At 38.3% G+C, this 22557-nt stretch overlaps 3 protein-coding genes across 7 annotated transcripts; all 3 read left to right on the top strand.

The window, feature by feature from the left end:
* Window positions 1–143: 143 nt before the first annotated feature.
* On the top strand, window positions 144–2477 carry gpatch11 (G patch domain containing 11). 2 transcript variants are annotated; one of them, XM_034552109.1, is made up of 8 exons: window positions 144–302; window positions 550–776; window positions 865–906; window positions 1028–1148; window positions 1258–1348; window positions 1462–1659; window positions 1914–1995; window positions 2079–2477. In XM_034552109.1, the coding sequence occupies exons 1-8, from the start codon at window positions 253–255 to the stop codon at window positions 2132–2134; spliced, it is 867 nt and encodes a 288-aa protein (XP_034408000.1). In that variant the 5' UTR covers window positions 144–252; the 3' UTR covers window positions 2135–2477. The 2 variants fall into 2 exon arrangements, with proteins under 2 accessions (XP_034408000.1, XP_034408001.1); XM_034552110.1 differs by having other exon boundaries at window positions 185–302; window positions 555–776.
* A 1104-nt stretch (window positions 2478–3581) lies between these two features.
* eif2ak2 (eukaryotic translation initiation factor 2-alpha kinase 2) lies at window positions 3582–11188 on the top strand. 2 transcript variants are annotated; one of them, XM_034552823.1, is made up of 18 exons: window positions 3582–3832; window positions 4666–4789; window positions 4919–5073; window positions 5157–5280; window positions 5424–5497; window positions 5577–5619; window positions 6487–6536; window positions 6622–6706; window positions 7043–7074; window positions 7162–7204; window positions 7338–7408; window positions 7565–7693; window positions 7775–7909; window positions 7997–8213; window positions 8295–8438; window positions 8544–8645; window positions 8886–8948; window positions 9181–11188. In XM_034552823.1, exons 1-18 carry the CDS (start codon window positions 3738–3740, stop codon window positions 9316–9318), a joined length of 1824 nt encoding a protein of 607 aa, XP_034408714.1. In that variant the 5' UTR covers window positions 3582–3737; the 3' UTR covers window positions 9319–11188. The 2 variants fall into 2 exon arrangements, with proteins under 2 accessions (XP_034408714.1, XP_034408715.1); XM_034552824.1 differs by having other exon boundaries at window positions 7565–7684.
* Window positions 11189–12155: 967 nt separating this feature from the next.
* LOC117744489 (interferon-induced, double-stranded RNA-activated protein kinase-like) lies at window positions 12156–20856 on the top strand. 3 transcript variants are annotated; one of them, XM_034552821.1, is made up of 17 exons: window positions 12156–12225; window positions 13080–13209; window positions 13360–13433; window positions 13886–14047; window positions 14193–14325; window positions 14521–14588; window positions 14679–14769; window positions 15008–15072; window positions 15167–15254; window positions 15484–15542; window positions 15684–15803; window positions 15898–16038; window positions 16124–16328; window positions 18960–19100; window positions 19364–19465; window positions 19702–19764; window positions 20097–20856. In XM_034552821.1, the coding sequence occupies exons 1-17, from the start codon at window positions 12182–12184 to the stop codon at window positions 20229–20231; spliced, it is 1821 nt and encodes a 606-aa protein (XP_034408712.1). In that variant the 5' UTR covers window positions 12156–12181; the 3' UTR covers window positions 20232–20856. The 3 variants fall into 3 exon arrangements, with proteins under 3 accessions (XP_034408712.1, XP_034408713.1, XP_034408711.1); XM_034552820.1 differs by lacking the exon at window positions 12156–12225 and adding an exon at window positions 12253–12606; XM_034552822.1 differs by lacking the exons at window positions 12156–12225; window positions 18960–19100; window positions 19364–19465; window positions 19702–19764; window positions 20097–20856 and adding exons at window positions 12250–12606; window positions 16426–18950.
* The last annotated feature ends 1701 nt before the right edge of the window (window positions 20857–22557 follow it).

The raw sequence follows: 22557 nt of genomic DNA on the forward strand, positions 1-22557 counted from the left end.
TGCTGAAAAATAATTAACTCAAAAATGTTTTCACTTCATGTGTATCCACTTTCCTTCAGTTGTCTATGTTTATTGAAAATAAATACCTTCTTTTGAATCATTTGTCAAGAGTGCCAGAACGTTATACTTGATACCTTGTATCTACACGGAATGTATCTTTGACGAACCAAACATCCGCGAAGCAACTAAAGCAGACAACCGGAGTATTTATAACACGCAGTAGCGCTTTTCCACTTTTTTTCCGCTGTCATAATGTCTGATGAGGAAGAGGACTATATGTCAGATGCATTTCTTAGTAAAATGTAAGCCTTTTATGTGTCATGTGTTCATATATTAAAACCTGAGGTTTGTCGAGATTGATACGTTACATTACACTGATGTAGTGTATCGCCCTGTGTTGTCAGTCTTCTCAAATTAAAGCTAATTCGGGGATATTCAAACGAGTGTCAGTTGTGAACATTTGGAAATGTGGGATTAAAGTCGTGCTCCCATGATTACCGTAACGTGTTCTTTTCCCAATACGTTGTTCTGTGTTCCTCTGTCTGTCAGACAAGATGTGAAGCCGGGTGTCAGCATGGTGAGGCGGGTAAAAGAAGCGATAAAGAAGGAGACGCAGCAAAAGGAGACGAATGTCAAGAACCGTCAGAAGACGTATAAAGAGCAGGAGAAGGAAAGTAGAGAGGCAGCTTTAGAAAACTCAATTTGCAATGCGAACAAGGGATTCGCACTTCTGCAAAAAATGGGTTACAAAGCTGGTCAAGGCCTCGGGAAGGCGGGCAAGTATTTTCTTGATCGACTTATCTTATTTTCATTCTGTTTTACATTTGTTGAATGCATTCATGTAAATCTCTGTTTCCTCTTCAGGTGCAGGACGGGTTGATCCAATTCCTCTAAATATCAAAACTGGTAAGCAATTTATTTTACAGTGTGGACATTTGTTTAATATTATTTAGGTATCTGGTACAACCTGTGCAATCCAACTAGTGGCTTACACTGTTAATGTACTTTGTTTGGCATGCTAAATAAGACAGAGGTGGCATTGGAATGGAAGGGGTGAAGAAAAGAAAAGCCGAGCAAGAACTTGAACATTATCGTCAGAAAGCACGGGCTAAACAGCAGAATGAGACGAAGTCTCTGGAAGACTTTAGGTGACGTTTTCAGCTGTCTAAAAGATGCATTGTGCTTCCAAACATTGTTCTCCTCCTATAATACAAATGTTGTAGTCTGTGAGTGTGATGTCATGCTTTTTCATTCCAGGTCGCGAGTAAGGACAGAGAGAGAGGAACGAAAGATTGAAGGAGATCTCAGAAGGAGTCAGAGGGCCTGTGAACAGCTTGACAGTCAGAAGGTTGGAGGAATTATGGACAGAATAAAGTCTCATCATCACAGTGATAATGCTGCTATCAAGAATATATCCAAATGTTGCAGAAAAATTACCATTTCGCTGAATTGTCTTTTCAGGGCATCACGGTCCCCAGGGAAGACTGGTACTGGCCAAAAGTAGAGACTGAGGAGGAGGAGGAGGAGGGGGAAGAGAAGGAAGAGGTGGAGGAGGATGAGGAGGAGAAGAAGAAGAAGAAGAAGAAGAAGGAGGAGGAGGAGGAGGAGCAGGAGGAGGAGGAAGAAGAAGAAGAAGAGCAGGAGATTGTGGAATTAACCGTTAGTTTTTGTTTATCTTGTGCATACATTGTTTTATTGTGTAATGCTAATTTATGATCCCAAATCAAATTTGTTGTCAGATAAATGTATGTCATCATATTGACATACGTTTTGGTGTGACGTATAAGACACATTGTCACATTCTGCCAGTGTAATGTACACAGTTATTATACTGACATATGGTGGAATAAATGTATGTCGTTGATACATCCAGAGTAAGATTAATGCATTTGATATGTCCCTCTCTGTTACAGTCCTTTGACAAACTGCAAATTATCACATCCTATCTGAGAGGAATACATTTTTACTGCATATGGTGTGGAACCACCTATAATGGTAAGAGTGACGACAACATTGCTGTGATTTTATTGTTGTTTTTATTGACTTTGCTGATACACTTTGTTTTATTTTATTGACAGATGAAGAGGACTTGTGCTCCAACTGTCCTGGGGATACAGCAGCAGACCACGATTGAACACGATAAAAAAGAATATGCTCAGTGGTTCCCAGTGAAAAAGCAGTTACCTTTTACAGTGGGCTGATCACACTTGGCTTTGATATACAGTGTTGGCAAATAGGTGAACTCAAAGTGGAGGAATATGTATTTATCATCCCAATTGGAATCCTTTGTCCATCTCCAGAAGGTCGTAGCTGTTTATGTGGTTTGTAGTTGTCGGCCCTACATTTTTCTTTACATTTAGGAATTCTGTGGGAAATTTAGGTAAACTTTGATGTATATATTTTTTCAAACGTTTTTTTAGACAGGTATGCAATCGCTCTTGAAACATGTGTTTTCATTAAACATTGAAATAATTATACCTTGTTCTCTTATTTGTTGTGTTATTTAACTTGCTACATATTGTAAGATTTGTGTTCAAAGCTCCGGGTCCCGTGGCCGCAGGAAATTCAGGATTCAATGAGTTAAAGTTTAACAATATTTAATGGCAAAGATAATACTCATGTAGCGTTCACGATCGTGGGGCCAGAAAGGAGGAACTCTCCACAGACGGTTTGCAGCTCCCAGGCGAGGTCAAAGCTCACACTTCCGGTCAAGGACAGGAAGTTCCCCTTCAGAATAAAATCCACTATCCTGCCTTCAGAATAAAAGCAACATATCAGGTTTCAATCGGCATCCATTTTAACTATTGTCTAAACAATAAAACATTCATTCATTCTCATGCATCATACAGTTAATCATTACATTTGTCATTAACAAACAGAATAATAAAACAGTGATCCTCTCTTATGTTTCATAATACATTTCTCCAGAATATTCCTCATAATATCCCAAATTAATTATCATATCTTTCTTTATGTATTACTTTAAAACATAAACTTCTCTTATCTACATGTGCAAATATATATAAAATCCACTACAACCCAACAATATTATGATCAAAGATCCATTTAAATTAATGAAATGTAAGACTACTTTAACGCTGTGATCGGATATTATGATATCTGCCATGTATGTAATCCTCAATTGTGAGTGGAGCTGGGGCTTAACTATTATGATTATTTCAATATCCTCTGGTGTCCCCGTAGTATTTTAATTCCCTTTTTTCACAATATGTAAGCAATACAGCAAGTGCACCATGGTTGTCTTTTATGCTTGTTTGAATGGTTGAATTTAAGACATTGGATAATTGTTGAGTTTCTCTCATGTGTCTCTGGAGCGGTAAAACATGAAACACGAGTTTTGTATCATACTATTTAGATAAATGGATATTAAATATATGTTAGACAAAAAGCCTCTTCGACGATTAAAAAAATAAAAAAGAATCAACATCTTCAGTTCCCATGGGTCTTTCCCCATATACCCTTTCGCAGTGTTACAAAGTATCCTCAGCCTTCACTGCTTAGTTCATGTCGGCTAAACTAGTTTTGATATTTCCGACAGCACGTGAAGGTGCCACGTTGTGTGACGTCTACAGAGAAAACGAAACTTAGTGAGTCTGAATTAAAACAGCCCGGTCGTCCGTGGAAGTAGAGTTAAAATGAAAACAAAGACGATAATATATCGTTAGTGAGTATTCTGAGAGTTACTCTGTTGAATTGTGACTGTTGCGTTATTAATAATGGCCGTAGCTAAACTAAACGAGTATGCGCAGAAAGCGCGTTTAGATCTGAGATACGAGGACGTTGGATGTGACGGCCTCGACCACATTCGGACGTGAGTTGAACATTTTCTCTGCTGCGACATGATAAAGGGTTTGAAGAGATGCGGGACTTAAGAAGGACATGTTCTTATTTAATGGGATGATAGGGTAGTATTTCCCATGTTTTTTGTTTTTAGGAAAATAAATATTCTATGTGTTGCTTTAGGCCAATCACTGTTTTCGGGTATTTGTATCCTACACGTTGCCATCTGTTACTGTATTTAAACCACATGCCATTGATGTACAATTAAGTTAACAGTGTATACCTTCAAATTTGAGTTTGGATAGGCATATTAATCCCCCTTCCCTCATGAAACCCTCTCACAAGAAGGCACTGGCACCACAGTGGCAGAAGCAATCGTATGCCTGATAGATGTAATCGATGCAGGGGTGTTGAACCCCAACCTTCTTTAAAGGTGCAATGTGTGAGATCTGGTCACATTGCTCAAAACATACAACATACATCATTTTACCTTCTTCTATCTACATCTATACAATCGGATATACAAATTTGAAAATTGACAAGACCACTGACTTTTTGTTCAATATTTTAAACGTTGTGGCCACACATCTCACCTTCAAGTATTGACTGAACTCTGTCTGAGGCATCGGGTTAAATATTGAAAAGTTGTTATGGAATAGATACCCAACTCAAGTATCATATTGACACCAGTACTGAAATATTTCAATATAATGTTAATACACACATCACAGTATTGTTCTCATGTAAGGTGTGGTTAATAAAGTTATCAACCTCACCTGCCAATTCTTGTCTTTGTGATGCAACCTCACACGACATTCCCATGTTACCTTTCCTGTTTAACAAAGTTGTATCATTTATTCTCAGATTTACAGTGAGAGCCGTCCTGGATGGTAAGACGTATGATGGTGTGGGGAAGAACAAGAAGGAAGCCAAACTGAAAGCAGCTGAAAATGCCTTCAGTGTCCTGTCTGAGGGAACTATTGATCCTGTAAGATAATTTTACCTTTTTATTGACTCCCTGCATGTGTGAAATGTAGTATTCCAAAGTTTGGAGAACCAAATCACGGCACTCGTCTCCTTGATGTATATTTGTTTTCATCCTTTTTTATCCTGACAGACAGAAAAGACAACAGAAGCTTCTGCTGCACCGACTGATCAGACAAGCATCCCTCAAGCCAAGTACACGTGTTGGCTCAATGAATACGGTCAACAGAAAAGGTCTGATATCAGGGCTGTGGAGTCAACGAGACTGGGACCAACCGGTGCTACTCAGTAAGCCTCTTGAATGCATTCTAGTTTGTAGGTTTTTTGTCCTGATTTGAAATGTCATTAAATAAAAACGTTTATGATATTAGATGCTGTAGGTTTGTGGTTGGTGATAAGGAGTATCCAGCGGCCACTGGGAGAACAAAGAAGGACGCTAAGGAGGAAGCAGCCAAGCTCGTATATCACGAGATATGTGGCGGTAATACTACAGAGGTACGTAATGATGCACACTAGTTTCTGCAGACGGGAGACTGTAGGATTGTCACAAAAGCTCTAGTAGATGTTTCATATGTTACACAAGTCACACTCTTATCAGTGAAACAATATAAAATCATACTTTTCTTTGTTTTTTCAAGACTAGAGTGGAGAAATCCAGTGGCACATCAAGCCAAAAAAAAGAAGAATCAAATCGAAATGTTTCGGACATCTGGTGAGCACAAACAATGGAGCGGTATTGTTTCTGTTGGGTTATGAAACGTTTCCGTGTCTGACTTGTCTTGGTGTTACAGCAATCAGATGAAGAGCTTGAGTGTAATCACCAAAGACAGCAAGGTATTTCATATTTTCTGTTGTTTTAATATGATAATTTTCTGTTTTTAATATGTCACCTAATAGACTGTAGAACAGGATCTTTTATGTAGCCATCAGTTATTCTGCTCCACTAAACCCTACTTTCCTTTAAAACCCTTCCTCTAAAACATGCAAGCCCAGTCTTTTTGTTCCTTCTTTTTTTGAAACCACAATGTCAAATCAAGGTTGTCAGTATTATTGTGGAAATCTGGGAAAACACTTCAGGCTTCACAGCAGTTTTTTTTTTTTACCATGGCCGTGCATGCGGTGATCGATCATAATGACATTTAAGATGTGTGGTGTAGATAATTGAGGTAAAGTGACACCTGCCATTTGATGTAAAACTGTATGTAGCAGGGCTGTCACGTCCCCAGTGATTCCCAAAGTACCTTTTAAAGATGACTCAAAAGTGTCCCAAATTTGTTTTTCTATCCTTTTAATGTACATTCCTTATAATGTTTCAGCAAATAAACAAACCACTTCTTTATATCACATTTCCAAAACTATCAGAAGAAATTTGCAATAAATGGTGGAGCTAGAAAACGATGACAGGTCATGGTTACTGCTTGAATTGGTGACAAAACACTCTGTCTGGCACAGGATTGTTCCAGCTGCAAAACAGTTGGAAACAGTGAAGATGTGTTTCTGTAGAGCTAGAGAAAAGCTGATACAGGTCACTCCTCCACAGAGGCTGTGTAAAAAACATGAATAACAGCAGATAACCAGCCGAGGTTATTCCGAACATCTGAGGTTTAACATAATAAATCGTGCAAATGGTTCCCCTTAATTACACTCATTACAAATAATGGTCATTTGTGACAGTGATGAACTCTTCCTTTCTGCTTTCAGTTGTCTCTTTTGTCGGCTGTGTCCAATGAAGGTCTGTCCTCGAGCACACCGTAAGGCCCTGACTGAGGAGCATGACATGCGGTAAAGTTTGATGTTCAGCATGTTTTATTAAAGCGTCTCATTTTGATCGCCAAGGGAGTCCAACAATGCAAAATCGAAAAGAGTGCCGATGGCTTCAAGTGACTCTGCGGTTTTCACCAATTCATCAAATCAGGATCAGGTCTGTTGGTTCCTGTGTAATCCTCTAAACACTGTCATGGCTCATGTGTTTGTAATGCTCAGTCTATTGCCGAAGAGTAGCTACTTCAAGTTTTAGGTGAAGTCAGTTTTTCTTAACTGACCTGGAACCTGCCTTTTACGCTCACACATGTGTTTGGTGAGAGTAAACAAGTAAGTGTAGTATATATTACGACCCAGATTGTGACAGAAATTGCAGCCTAGTTAGTCAAGTTCCCAGCAAAACATTGCTTATTGTGAAGGAAGACTTATTTGGGACCTTAGATGCATCTATGTTGAATTAATAATTGGCTGTATTTTTCTGGTTCCCATTACAAAGATTAAAAGTCCTGACGTGAAGCCCAAAATAAGGTGAGGCATCTTTTGAGACCCACTGTAAAGCAACAGTACAGAATATTTCACTGGGTGTTATGGCTGACTGCAATATTTATTGTCTAGAATTGCAGCAAATTTCGCAAATGCCTGCAGAAACAGCAAAGAGGTACAGTAAGGAGATATTCATCATGCTAGTTAATCTTGTGGCTTTCTGTTTAACAGATGGATCTCTATATAATAATAATAATACATCGAATTTATATAGCACTTTATATCATGGCTTTGTTTTATTCATTCAGGATGAAATGCCCAATTTCAGGGACAAGAACCCAGAAAGTAGTCCAAGTAAGAAAATAACAACCCAGTCAAGGTATGGAAAATAAAAACATTGAGGCACATTTTCTGCTCTGCTGTGGCCTTTTATTTGTGTATTAAAATATAATGAAGACATTTTTCTATTCATAAAACGTCATATATGTATACTTCATTTCAGTTTGCCTCAACAATACCTCTGTTATCTTAACAGGTTTACAACTGAATATGACTCCATGGTGAGCCTCGGCAAAGGAACCTTTGGTCGTGTTTTTAGGGCAAAACAAAAACTACTGAAGAAGTATTATGCTGTAAAGATTGTCCGTTGCAAAGAGTCAGTCAAGTATGAAAGATGTTTCATTAAAATCTTTTTTTATGTGCGAAAAAAGTTTCACTAACTGAGCCATGTTCTCATTCTGCTTAGGATCAAAAAAGCTCTACGAGAGGTGATGGCATTATCAGACCTCCATCACTGCAATATTGTTCGATACTACTCATGTTGGTTGGAGGACTCTGGGTACCAATGGGACAGTGGAGATGACAGTTCCAGCAGTTCACAGTAAGTCCCATCCACTTATTTTAATCTTTACTGCACTGTACTTATTTGACTAAATATGTAGGTATTTTTCTGTTCCTACTTTTCTAGGTCGACTGACAATACATCTGTAAAGTACCTGTATATTCAGATGGAGCTGTGTGACACCAAAACACTGAGAGTGTGGATAGACGAGAAGAATACTCAGAATGTGAAGAAATCTCTACGAGACTCCAAGAGAAGAGAAGAAAGTCTAACTATTGCTCAGCAAATAGTCAGTGCAGTCGAGTACTTTCACTCGAAGATGCTCATCCACAGAGACCTGAAGGTGAGACGAAGTGGATAAAACCATCATTTATAACGTCACGTCGTGAAGCTACATGTTGTGTTCATTTCTTTCCGCCGTCAGCCTGCCAACATCCTGTTCGGGCAAGATGGGGAAGTCAAGATCGGAGACTTTGGTCTGGTTACTGAGGAAAATAACGTAGATGCTGAGAACCTCTTGGAGAGAACGGTGTACAAAGGAACCCCAAGTTACATGGCGCCAGAGCAAGTGAGAGGGTCTCCGCTGGCATTAGCTTGAGATTCAATATTGGTTGTTAAAGACCTGTTGAGCTTCAAGGTCTTTCGTTAATAGTGTGCTTTTCTTTTATGACAGAGGAGCAGGAGCATTTATGATCGAAAAGTGGACATATTTGCTTTGGGGTTGGTATATTTTGAACTCCTTTGGAACATCTTTACCGGCCCGGAAAAGAAAGCGGTGAGTTGTTCAAATTCAATATTAACTGTTAACTAATAAATGCATTTCGCTTTTGCTTTGTTTCAAAGATAGGTACCAGACTCAGATGTCAACTGATCGATCCTCAAATTTCAAGAGGCCTTTTTTCACAGCAGACATTTGGACTTGTCATAGCGGGGATGCCATCTGTGGGAAAAGGCCGACAGCCTATTTATTTGTATCACACCTATTAAATGTTCTTCCTTTTTTTTTTCGCACCAGATTTGGGAAGACGCCAGAATCCAGCAATTCCCTGAGGGATTTCAACACAATTTTCCCCTGGAGGTACACCAGCATTCTTTCTTTCACTTCATACATGAAGCAGTATTTTCTACAAGGGGGGCGGGGTGAGCAGTCATGTGTGATGCTCTCCAACAGGACAGGAGTGAGGCTGAGGTATGTAGAAGATAAGAGGCCAAAACAGGACAAAACGTTGAACATCAAGCAGGACAGATGACTGGTTGGGAAAAAGTCATTGATATCATGGGGATCACAATAGCGGTTCTTTTTGTTGCAGATCACAATCATTAAGTCAATGCTGTGTCAAAAGTCAGAAGATCGCCCTGAAGCAAGTAAACTAAAGCAGGACTTGGAAAAGTGCTCTCAGACAATTACAATGCTTAAAGATGCACGACGCCTCAGTCGGACTGTCTGAGTCTTACAAGGAAATACTGAAACAACAGGTAACGGCATTAGTCATCACAAGCGTGACTATTAATTCAGCATTGTATTCCAGTGTTTTTTTATTTGCAAGTTTTTTTTATTGCTAAGGGGAGTGTCTCTTTAACTGTTGATCTGATGTAACAAAATGGATCAAAAAGTAACAAAATCAAATGTATCACAATAATGGAACTGGTTTTATAAACAGGATTGAGTTGTACCGTGTCAAATCAGATCAGAATGTTTGTATAATTATTTTTATTTTTTTTCCATGTAAATGCTGTTCGAGACCAAAACATTGCATAGCAGTTAAAGCCATTTTTAGGGTTCAATATCTTCAGAAATGTAACCCCTGGAGCCATTAAAAAATTGGTAGTGGCACAGACAAAATTGATATTTTTCATCACTGACCTTTAAAAATGGAAAAAGTACAAAATGGGTAGTTTTGGGAGCCCAGGAAGTTCCTTAAAGTATATATAAATGGACATTCCCATTCTTCTAATTAGTTATACAGTATTTTATTGATGTTTTGCCAAATTTCAAAGTCTCTAAAATCATCAAAATCGAGAAATGGCAAGAATGGCGATGTGGACTTATTCCTAGGACCATAAAAAAGTATGTGAAAAGGGCTTCTACATGTGGCCATGTTGTCTTCAGTACCAGTCTGAGCAGTCAAGCTGCTATTGTTTTCAGCTTGTGAGTATGTGTGTGAGTCATCGTGGCATAATGTGGTCTTACTGTAGCAGGAACCACCACAAAAGAAGTATTGATTACTTTACTGGGTGGTAACATTTCTGTCTGTGGACAGATTTTGCGACCACGATAGGGTGGCAACTTTGAAATATGCAGTCAAGGGCCCTCCACATGTAACTCCCTTGGCTCAATCTGGTGTCGGCTGGTGTGAGTGATCCCATCAAAAGGCTCATTATGCCCAATTGGGTATAATGAGCCCTTCATGAACTAAAAAAGAAAACTATGACCTATGGTACATCTGATTATGGCATCAGGAGCAGGGTTGGGACATGTAATTATTATTTTGTCGTTGGATATACAAGTGAGATGCCATGTGTTTCATGACACATTTACTTGTAACTTTACACATGTCCACATTTTCACAATATGTCTATGGTCCTAGGAATGAGTCTACATTGCAATTTTGATATCTCAAAAAGGCAACAAATTGCAACCTTGGGTGGTCATACTTGCCATATCTTCGATTCTGTTGATGTTTGAGCCCGTAAAATTTGGTATAACATCAATTAAAGACTGTATTTCTAACGAGAAGTATGGACATTTCTATATATACAGTATATACTTAGGGGGCTACCTGGGGCATGTTTTTTTTTCCATTTTCAAAGGCCAGTAATGAAAGATACGTCATCTACATCTGCCTTTCAGTCATTTGGTTCTTGTGTACATGGTTTTGTCTGTGTGCTGTCCAAAGATATAGCATCCTAAAAAAGGCTCCATGCCTAAGTGGTGTTTTAATTATTTTTAGGGGGGGAAACATGACAACATTCCCAGGAGAAAAAAAAAACATTTTATTCAATTTCTCCCAACATATTTTAACAAATGTAATTAGTTTTGGTCTCAAATAGAATATATATATATATATATATATATATATATATATATATATATATATATATTTATGGTTTGAACAAAATGTATACATGTAAAACCATGGAATGACCCCAATGCAACATTATTCACTTTTAATATTCAATCATGTCCTGGGTAATTACTTTGACAACTGATACTGAAATAATGCATTCTATGCTGTCAATGGATACATGTGTGCTAAGTGATGCCAGATTACACCATTTGCTTTATAATGAATAGGGAAATAAAACATTGACAACTAGGGTGTTATGGTCATTTATGCTCTGTAAAGTTTCCTGTATTTTGCACAATTTGTGTATTTTAGTGGGTGTTAAATGATGTCCGTTCCTCTATTGATAATCTGCTTTGTTTTTACATTTATAAGTGTGTATCAGGTCTGAATAAGGGGATGTCACCGAGAAATGACTGTGTATCAAATGTTTGGACGTAATAATTCTGTCATTGATTCCCAAAACTGTAAGTGCAAGACAACTGTGTTCAGATATGAAGACACAGCATTTAGGACATTCATGAATTACACTTAATATGTCGGTATTCTGTCAAGATCACGCTGGGCACTGACGTAAAGAAATGGTAAGTTGCAAGAACAGCGGACCGCTGAGTACTGTTTGTTTTTCAGATTAAGATCAATGTAACATAATCATCACAAACCACTAAATATCATAAGAAGGTGTCTTACTGGTAAAAGCCACCACTGTCAGGCTGTTGAATGTGTAATGCTTTGTGACTGGCCGGCTGCTGTTATACAGCACCTGCAGTCAGATGGAAACACTGGTCAAGTCAGCATTGCAAAGCCAGACACTCCCATTAGGGGTTGAACCTTCAACCTGGATCTGATACCAGATATGACAGATTTGTTACCAATCTCCCCTACCAAGTGTAAGAATGGCTTCATATCCAGTTCAACCATATCATTTGACACAGGCATGTATGTCTGTTAGTGTTTCACATCCAGCATCTGGTTCTCAACCTTGCTCACAACTGCCACAGCTGTATGGCAGCAAGATATGATCTATAATCATATCCAGAGCCGAACCCCGACCACAGCCACAACATGTCAATCCCCGCAGTCTTAATGATTAGTTACTGTAACATTAACATGAGCTGTATGTACTCTAGCATGTAAGAGGGGCCCCTTTCTATAAACGTGCCCCTTGACTCAGGCGGTGTGTTCACGCCACTGGACAGATCGGTTCAATTATAAACTATGAAACAATAAATAACAATGGTGCCGAATGAGTCGCATATCTGCAAATGTTGCCAGTAGTCGTTTGCATGTGTAAGTTCGGTTAATTGTTGTGTTTCATTTATTTTGTTCATGTCTTTCATTTTGGATTGTTCAGACGAAGTCAATTCACGTCACGAAACACGAATGACGTTATGAAGAAATCGAAACTCACGGGAATCTGAAGACTAGTTTAAAATCCGAAGCGCTGCACGGATATACATCCAAAACCACGACACTAATGAATGAGAGAGAAGTATCGTGAGCTTTGGGCTTTGTTCTCAAAGTGTCGCGTGTTGAGCCCATATTCCGGCTACTTTATTTATTTATGATGGAAACTAGAAACTATGTGTATGAACTATACGAGTACGCACAGAAAACCCGCTCTGAGCTGCAGTATGAGGGGTTTGAGGCGGGCCCTGACCATGATAAAACGTGAGTTGGATATTAATCTGTTGCTGGTAATTCCGTGGGCTGTAGTTGTGCACGTTATCATGCTGTAGTCGTCGATGAGAGTGCTTTTGGGTGACTTCCGTAGTGTGGCATGAATGACTGGTGAGGGTTTTCAATAAGATAGTCCGTTATGCCATGTGTAGTATTTTTTATTTTTTTAAATCTTCATTTGTAAATTATGGTCAGGTAAATGTGACAACATATAAAGGTGGATTAGTGGGAAATACGTGAGTATCTCAAATGTACACTCTTTTAATAATTGTGACGTCACTGTGCTACAATTTCAGTCTAAGGCTAGGGTGTATTCAGGCTGAGGCTGTGTGTAAACATCCTGGTCCAGTGGCAGTGGATGGCTGCTTCACCTGGGCTGTTTATTGTAGTGTGCGGATTATTAACGCATCAGTAATTGCAGGTCAACTTGTCTTAATGACAGAGATGTGACTATTTCCCCACAGATTCACCCAGTGGGTCATCTTAAATGGGAAAGTCCATCCCTATGGTAAGGGCAAGAGCAAGAAGGAAGCCAAGAATAATTCAGCGAAACATGTTCTGGAAAGCTTGTTGGAGAACAAACATCAGGACACCGTAAGATTATTGTCCCTCTCTGTGTAACTATCCACTATTTAAAAGTAAAAGATCAATCATAGGCCTAAAAACCTATTGGGTTCATACTCAGCAGGCCACAGTCCAGCGTGTCAACCGTTTTAAAATGTTACTTTATTTTTTATTTTCAAGGCTGCAGATGAGAAATACAACTGCACATCAGGTCAACAAAAAGAGGCGATAAATCAAAATGTGTCTGATATCTGGTGAGTAAATCACAACAGCAGTGCGTTTTTTCATTTTAATAAGAGATAAACCTTTTTTGATACCCATAATCGGTTGTTGCAGTAGCACCAGGACAGCAGTAGAGATGGTAAAATGAATAAATAATAAGAGGTATGTAGAAACTATACATTACCATTTGTAGACAAAAAAATTGAAGGTAAAGTGATATATGATATCATTAAGTGATGGTACTTAGTGTCTGTATTAATATACAGCTTAATGTAATGATGCAAACATCTGCATAACATTAACATAAAAGAGTATAATATGGTAGATTATTATTTAGTCTAGATAATGAGATATTGATAGGAAGTAAAAAGTGCTGTTATACAGTCTGATGGCAGCAGACGCAAAGGAACGAGTGAAGTGCTCAGTTGTGCATATTTGCAGATTCATGTTTTCATCAGTGTGAAACGTTACTTGTTTATTCCAGTGATAAGATAAGACGCCTCAGTGGGAACTCACAGCTTTACAAAGACAACCAGAGACAAAGAGAGGTCAATTTTATTGGAATTGTTGACCACTACTGTCAGAAAACAAAGCGCTGCCATTCATACATTGAAGAGAGGAGATGCGGTCCGGCTCATAATCCTCAGTAAGTATGAACCTGAACCTCTGTAATCTAAATAGACACGGCAGACACTCTGTTCTAACTCTTGATTGATATTCAGTTGTAAACAATATTTAAGCGGTTATGATAATGATCTGAAATATTTCCTTTTTTTAAAAACACAACACAGATTTTTCTACAAATTAATGATAGACAAAAATGACTACCCCGAGGGTGAGGGTAAGACTGTCAAGGAGGCCAAACAAAATGCAGCTCGGCTGGCCTGGTCTGCTCTCCAAGAACAGTCAGACTGGGACAGCAAGGTATTCCATGTTTATTTTACTCCCTTTACGTTATGAAATATTTACTCACTTTCCAGTTTATTACACAAACTAACAAAGTCTAATACAACAGTCATCCCACAAATCTGAAGGCCATAATAAACAGGTTTTATTGAAACTGTTTTAGGGAGGTACTGCTTTAACTGTATGACCATTTTTTTCTTCTTTTTATTTTAGGTGTCTGTCAAATCAACAATGTCAGAAGATGGTGCTTCACCTATGTTGTCTGCCCGATTAACTACGCAGTAAGGCACTTTAAGTCATTAGTAAGAGAGCAGACAATGGAGTTAAATATAGAGAAAGCTGTACTCATGTCTCTCATTGTGTTCCCCTAGAGAGACACATGAAGGATCATCACAAAGCACACCAGTGGACTCAGGAGGCTCCATAATATCCACTGATTCATCAAACCCTTCCAAGGCTCAGGTCTGTTCTCTCACTTCATAGGTAAAGTAAAAATCTACAGTTATGGTATGCACAGACTGCCTTGTAAGTACAAGAAAGTTGACTTTGGGTCCATAGCTGTGGTATAACAAGAAGAAAAATGGTTTGACTGTGGTGTAAAATTACATAATTATTGATATTATTTAATATTTTTCCAGGGCTACAGAACCAGACATCATTTGGAACATGCTATATTATGACATCTTTTTGTGAATTGTAGATTCCCTTAAGGTCAACTGCTTCTGGAGATGATGCCTCAACCAGCTCGTCAACACCAACTTCACTGTAAGGCACTTATTGACCCCAGTATTAGAAGTCAGTCAGTTTGTAGCTAATTATTGAAACGGCTGTAGTCATGCCTCTGATTATCTTCTTCTAGGGAATCTCTTGCATCGTCACAAAGCAAGTCAACGGGTACAAGTGGCTCAGCAATATTCACAGATTCATCAAACTCTTCCAGGGATCAGGTCTGCACTTCATATCACAATCTTAAAAGCCTATAAATACACTCTCTTATATTCTGCAACAGTAAGAGATGCCAATTTCTGTATGCAATACCAACTACTTGTGATCTCACCCCACCTGTAAAGGGGGTCACTGCAAAAGAATACATGCTACTTGGTTGTTTTGATGTCCCAGACTTTAAAAAAGTATACAATTTAATAATCCAAGCGGGTTCTTTTTTTATTCTCTAAGGATGCTGTTAAAGAACAGAATATGGGAAAAAGTCAGAATGAACCATCCATCCCTTCGAGGTATAAGAAACAACAACATTCATTTGCACTGTAGTATGTGTTTTATATACTGATATGGCCTTAAACGTCTCTCCCAATAATCGATGTTTAATCAAGAAGGCATCTCTATGTTTTGCCTAAAAATAACGTTAATCTCAACAGGTTTACTTCAGACTTTGATTCCATGGAGTATCTTGGCAGTGGAGCCTTTGGTCACGTTTACAAAGCAAGACATACATTGCTGGAGAGGTATTATGCTGTAAAGGTTGTCTGCCGGGAAGAGTAAGTATAAAGTTGTCAGGCATTGTGTGCATTGTGCCATATTTATGCAAGTACTATGTTTACTGATTTATTCTCTTGTTCATCTTTGTATCAGGAAATCTCTTCGGGAAGTGGGGACATTATCAGAACTCCTCCATTGTAATATCGTCAGATACTACACATTTTGGATGGAGGATTCAGGGTACCAGGGGAATTCTGAATTAACTGAGTGTTCAGCTGTTTTCAGCTCTTCACAGTAAGTCCCAAGCACTTACATAACGTCTTAACCTTTTATTTGGTAGGCAAGTAATACAATCAATCTTCTCTTCTTTCTCCTCGAGGACTTCAAATAATTCATCGGCCAAGTACCTCTATATTCAGATGGAGTTATGTGACACAAAGACACTAAAAGAGTGGATTGAAGAGAAAAACACCCAGTCTCTGCAAGACTCCAAGAGAAGAGAAGAAGGCCTAAGCATTGCTCAGCAAATAGTCAGTGGAGTCGAATATATTCACTCCAAGAAGCACATCCACAGGGACCTTAAGGTGAGACCAGACTTTTCAGAGTATACAGTGTGCAAAATACCCACTTATGTATGTTTGAGGCGAAGTCTATATCGACGCTACCTGTGTGTACCTGTAGGTGTTTAAGTATCTGATACGTCGTCCAGTTTACCCTGTCGAGGCCCAGCCAGCAACCTGAGACACATCCTGGTGCAAACCAGTAGTGAAGCTGGTCAGATGGCAGATACCATAGAACCAGTATATTGTTCTGGTATTCACTTGTACAGAGTACCAGCACCCCATACTACACTCCATACTACACTTTTGCCCCTCATCACTATTTAGCAATGAACACATTCATATTCCATGTATTAGGCTAGATCTTGCCAACAAGCCCCAAGTTGGTAGAATTGTGCTGCTGCTGGCCTGCTGTTTGAAGTCTAGTTTACAGTTCAGAACATTATTAGAAAAATAAAAAAATAAATGTACGCTTTTACTCATCCCCGTGGGGAAATTCTTCTCTGCGTTTGACCCATCCTTAGTTATTGAGGAGCAGTGAGCTGCAGTGAAGCGCCCAGGACTTTTTTGCTTGTGAACAACATTATTTATTTGATAATTGTGTGCCATTACAGCACAAAACTGATGTTGAGACAGGTGGTTTTCATTGACAATATCTTCCCTTCAGGCAGGAAGTAGAAGTCAACTCACTCAGATATACAAAACCCAGATATTAATTAGGTCCTGGAGAACATCATTGACCAATGCCTGGAAAACTGCACGGTCATTGGTTAGGCTGATTGGCATGACAAAGTACTTGAAGTGTTGACTAGGGATGTTAAAAACTGTCTTACACTTGTCATCTTCCATAATCCATAACAGATGATATGCATATCCATGATCTAGTTAGGAAAAGACGATGGCCCCATGCAAGAGTTCAAAGGCTGTAAAGATGAGTGTGAGGTGCTCCAGATCTTCACCAGGGCTGGGCCTAGGTGAAGGGCCTATGTTCTTGCTCTCCTTCTCTACGACAAAAAATGTCAGAAAAAAGATGAGGAGGATCCAGTGAGTTCTGGGAACTCTGGAGGGAACGAGAAAAAAGCAGAATAACAGGTTGACCTGGAACAGGTCACAGAACAGCTGTAGGTGACATTGGAGGGAGGTGACATTATCCAAGAACCTGACTTGAATTAGTATGTGGCACCAAGCAAAACAACAGAATATTATGCTGGCTGTAGTTGTGATGTTATTTTTCTGCCTTGTAAATGTTTGTGTACATACATTCATTGTGTATAATATCTATTAATTATTTGTCGACTTATGTTAAAGTCTTTTAATTTTTTACGGTCAGTATTCAACAATTCCCCAACAGAATAATATTCTTGGTTGACAAGTTTGGGGCAGAAGTGTAGACCACGTCATGTAAATTAAATGTTTAAAAAAGTGATGCAAGAAATTAGCCCTGGCTGGGATTCAAACCTATTTTACTAGATTTAATACGTTAACGTTTAATAAGTTATAGTATAAAACGTGTAATTTCCTTTTGCCAATAGATTTTGCTATAACAAATTTGAACGTTTCTTCATGTAAATGTGCTCAGGCCTCAACCAGCATCATGATTATTTTGGGGCGGATTGGATCATGTACATTTGAGTTACAGCAACTTTCTATAACATAACAAAGTGCATATTGGGGTCCACGACACGTCAAGGTTTTTCTGTATAGAACTCACCATTTTGATAACTATTCATCTTTAAGCTATTTAGATTATTCTTAAATAAAATTGAAGTCGATCGGATACATTTTGTGGGAGCAGTGTGTAAAAGTACAAATGCTCAAAACAGCCAAAAATGACAAAAACGCACAAATCGGGCGAATTACTGTAGCGCCCCCTAGTGTTGAAATCGCACGAGATGTTTTGTGCATGTTACAGGATGCAATGTGCACATATGCTGAACATTTCAAGTGATTATGCCTAATAGTTATGAGCATTATAAAACAAGACACGCCCCTAAGAGGTTCATTGGTCCATATCTCCTAAACACAATGAGATATCAGAAAGGTTTTGATGAGTCTAGGTGATATAGCTCCCATTATGATCGACAAAAAGTTTGGTATGAATCGGACCAAGCGTGTAGGTCAAGTCCGCAATTGTGTGTTTTTAACAAAATTCAAAATGGCGGAGAATCTAAGTAGGCCGAGCTTAGGGGTCTGAGAGGCTTTTTTGTAGAGCAGGTGGAGATTGACGTGTGAAAAAGTGAATCCGACATTCTAGGTGAGGGTCGTCGTCGGTCCAACTTCGAGGGTGCGCTAGAGAGCCATTTTTGCAAACCCAAATTTGACGTATAAATCAGATCGCTATTTTCACTAAGCCTGACAAGCTTGCCAAATTTGGTGAGTTTTGGAGTATGGCAAGTACCCCACATATGCGCCTAATGTTCCTCTAAGATAATAATAGGGTCCTCTCAGACTGTACGTCAGTCGCTCAGATCCTCATAAAATTAACAAATGCCACAATAAAATAATATCACATTATTAGATGTATTTGTACCTATAAATGGTCAACTAGATCAACAAGGCTATTAATTGACCTAATAAAGGTCCCACACTGACAGTTTCAAATCCATTTCTGACTCTTATTTGTTTAAATTTGTGTGTTTGCATTTCAATGGTAAGCCTGAAAACATCCTGTTTGGCCTCAACGGCGAGGTGAAGATTGGAGACTTTGGTCTGGTCACCAGAGATGATGATGATGACGATGCTTTGATGGAGAGAACAGGGCAAAGAGGAACCACAACTTACATGGCTCCTGAACAAGTGAGATGGTCTATACTGACAATAACTTCTAAACGGTTGTGTTAACAAATGTATTCTTCTAATGGGACTACCTGTATGCCTACCAGACTTAACAATGCTCCTGAATTTCCAAAATCCCAACCTCACCCATCTTTACTTTAGGCAGTGAGATCCAAATGTTTACAGCAAATGTGTGCATAAATACTTACTATTTCATAGGCATTAGGATAACATGAAGCAGCTGAAGTGCCTATTGTCCATACTGTGTTTTTATTCTTTCACAGAAGAGGGAGAAGAACTATGACCGAAAAGTGGACATATTTCCTCTGGGGTTGATTTACTTTGAACTCCTTTGGAAACTCTCTACTGTCCACGAAAGAGGAGCGGTGAGTCTATACAAATAAGAAGCCAGGCTTATGTATACAGAAGTAGTTGATTTATTTTCATTAAGGCGGGTAGCAAAATCAATGTACTGTTATAACAGAAACGTTGGAACTTCATTGTTCGTCTTTTAATTTGTCTTTTGTCATTTTTCTTGGACTCATTTCTAACATTCAACAGAGCATCATGTTAAGTAATTGTAAATTACTCACAAGTTATTTTATACCCTCATGAATACAAGGTTTGGGATGATGCCAGAAGTCAGAAGCTCCCTGAAGAGTTTTCACTTACCTTTCCCCAAGAGGTAGGTTACCATGGATACCGTATGGGCATCAGAGTACCAGCTATTCAGCTATATTCCATATACTATTTTCAGAATTTTTACAAACCAAACAAACAATCAATTGATGGAGAAAATAGTCAGCTGATTAATCTGTAATGAACCATAAAGCCTCAAAGGATTAGAGTCAAAACAGGGCTGCTTCTGTCTGTATCTGAATAACGTCAAATATCAAATAGTGTTTTGAGGGTGCTAAAGGTGCGAATATACTGTGGAGTGGAGCTTCAACAATATGACATTTTATATTATTGTGGGTACAAACATCTCAGTCGCAGTTGTTTTTGCTCTTTTTGCAGAACCAAATCATAGAGTCAATGCTGCATGAGAAGCCTGAAGACCGACCCGAAGCAAGTAAACTGAAGGCAGAAATGGAGATGTGTGCTCAGACATTAAACAAACAAAATACACATCAGGAAGATGAAACTGTCTGATAATCACAAGGAATTGTGATAAGTCTTCAGCAGCATATGTTAATGTACCTGTTTTAATGTCTAATGTTACCAATATGATTTTGGAGGCACTGGTATAGCTGAGATCAGTACTAAGCGTTTCACAAGGCATCACGTTCACTCACTCAAACACACAAGCACGGGAATGGTCGACAGTTTGGGGCTCAAGGACACTGAACATGATTTACCATTCAATTATTAAACAAACTAAAAAGTAGACCTAGTAGTATGGCTTTCAACAATCAGGGAATAAATCATGAAATCAAGTTCATTGTGATTTTAGAAATCATGTGCCGGTAATTTCTGTGTCCAGTTGACATTTAATTATATGCTAATAATGGTTAATGGTTAAGGTTATTTTTGGGGAGTTTTTCCTGATTCGATGTGAGGTCCTGGGACAGGGATGTTGTATGTGTACAGATTGTAAAGCCCTCTGAGGCAAATTTGTAATTTGTGATATTGGGCTATACAAAATAAATTGAATTGAAACTGAAATTAATGTATTTAAAGTAACGTCACATGATCACATGGCATTACAGCCTTTGTTTAAGAGTGTGTATGTTAATAATGGTTATCCTGAATAGAATGGTCCGGTATCTATACAATGAATGTACATATATATATATATATATATATATATATATATATATATATATATATATATATATATATATACACACATGCATACATATATTATAGTATAGTATATACATATAATGTGCATACTATACTGTCCATATAGAAAGTACAGTCAGAGGTGGGGCCCTATTTTTTGGGTTTGGTTTGTTGGGGTTTTGTATTCATTTATTACAACAAAAACAAAATTGATAACATCATGGCAATAGTCACAATATTTCCATTATATTTCAACAATACTGTTGAACAGAATTCAGGGATATATTGATTAATCAAGAATAAAGGTTTAAATGTGTTTGATGTATTCTTTCTAAGGCAATGTAAGTGTGTAATAGATTTTTAATTTAGCCAATAAAACCACAACATTAATTACACATATTTACATTAACGTGAATAAACGACTTTAGTTATGACCGTACAACATTGTGCTTGACAGTTTCATATGACATTATTTCAGCCAATGACAGTATGAAAACGGCACAGCTAAGAATTGTACTTCATGTGGACCAGGGACAACATTGGAAAAATAGCCCTTTGGCTAAGTCTGGATCATTTACAGTGATGTTTAAGAATGCGCATTGTCCCAAAAAAAATTAGGGGTGGGTGGACGGAAAGTGACACTGCCTCCAATGATTTGATGTTAAAACACAGTGATGATAAATAAGAACAGGTTTTGTTTTTTTGAAAGATGATGATTGCACACAACAGCAGCAAAGATCTGGAGAGAGCTTGCAGTAAGAAGTGTTTATGTGCCCTAAAGTTTAACGTGAAACACCCACAATGGGATCCAACGTGAACATGCAATATCTTTTGGTAGCCATCATTACTTTTGATACTGGTATTGATACTCAAATCAAGACTTAGTATTAGTAGTATTAATACGTAAGTTATCAGCCATTTAAAACTTGTTTATAGTAATTATAAGTAATTATAAAACCATGTCCAACAGCGGTTGGATTTGCAGTCAATTCAATTCAGTTTATTTTGTATAGCCCAATATCATAAATTACAAATTTGCCTCAGAGGGCTTTACAATCTGTACACATACGACATCCCAGTCCCAGGACCTCACATCGGATCAGGAAAAACTCCCCAAAAATAACCTTTGACAGGGAAAAAAGGGAAGAAACCTTCAGGAGAGCAACAGAGGAGGAGCCCTCTCCCCGGATGGACAGATGCAATAGATGTCATGTGTACAGAATAATACCTTATTTCCTTTCTGGAACTCATAAGGTCTAAAAATAAAACTAAGTAAGACAGTAACAACGCATTGTTTGTTCTATTGTGGGCTGCTGTAGATATAAACAACAAAAAACTTATGAAACAGGAATTTAGGAAGCCTGGAATTCAACATTTCGATAGAAAGACAATCATGTTTTATGCCGCCAAGTTTCTTCAATTGCATTTCCCAGACAGGTTTAATGGGCAGGATGTAATCTGGTCCACGCTTGCATGGAGGCAGTAATGCACCTAAAACGCTGGTTACCAACCGCTACGCAAAATCAAGATTAGTTTTTTAGTTAGTTTTAAAGCGATGAGGCATCCTTATAGTCAGAATCAGAACCTTTTAATGCCAAGTATGTTTTCACATACAAGGAATTTGTCATTGCGGATGGTGCAACATTGGACAATAACATTAAACAATCAACAACAATCAACACAGTGCAAGAAA

Source organism: Cyclopterus lumpus, chromosome 15 (assembly GCF_009769545.1).
Source record: "Cyclopterus lumpus isolate fCycLum1 chromosome 15, fCycLum1.pri, whole genome shotgun sequence".
Taxonomy (NCBI): Eukaryota; Metazoa; Chordata; class Actinopteri; order Perciformes; family Cyclopteridae; genus Cyclopterus; species Cyclopterus lumpus.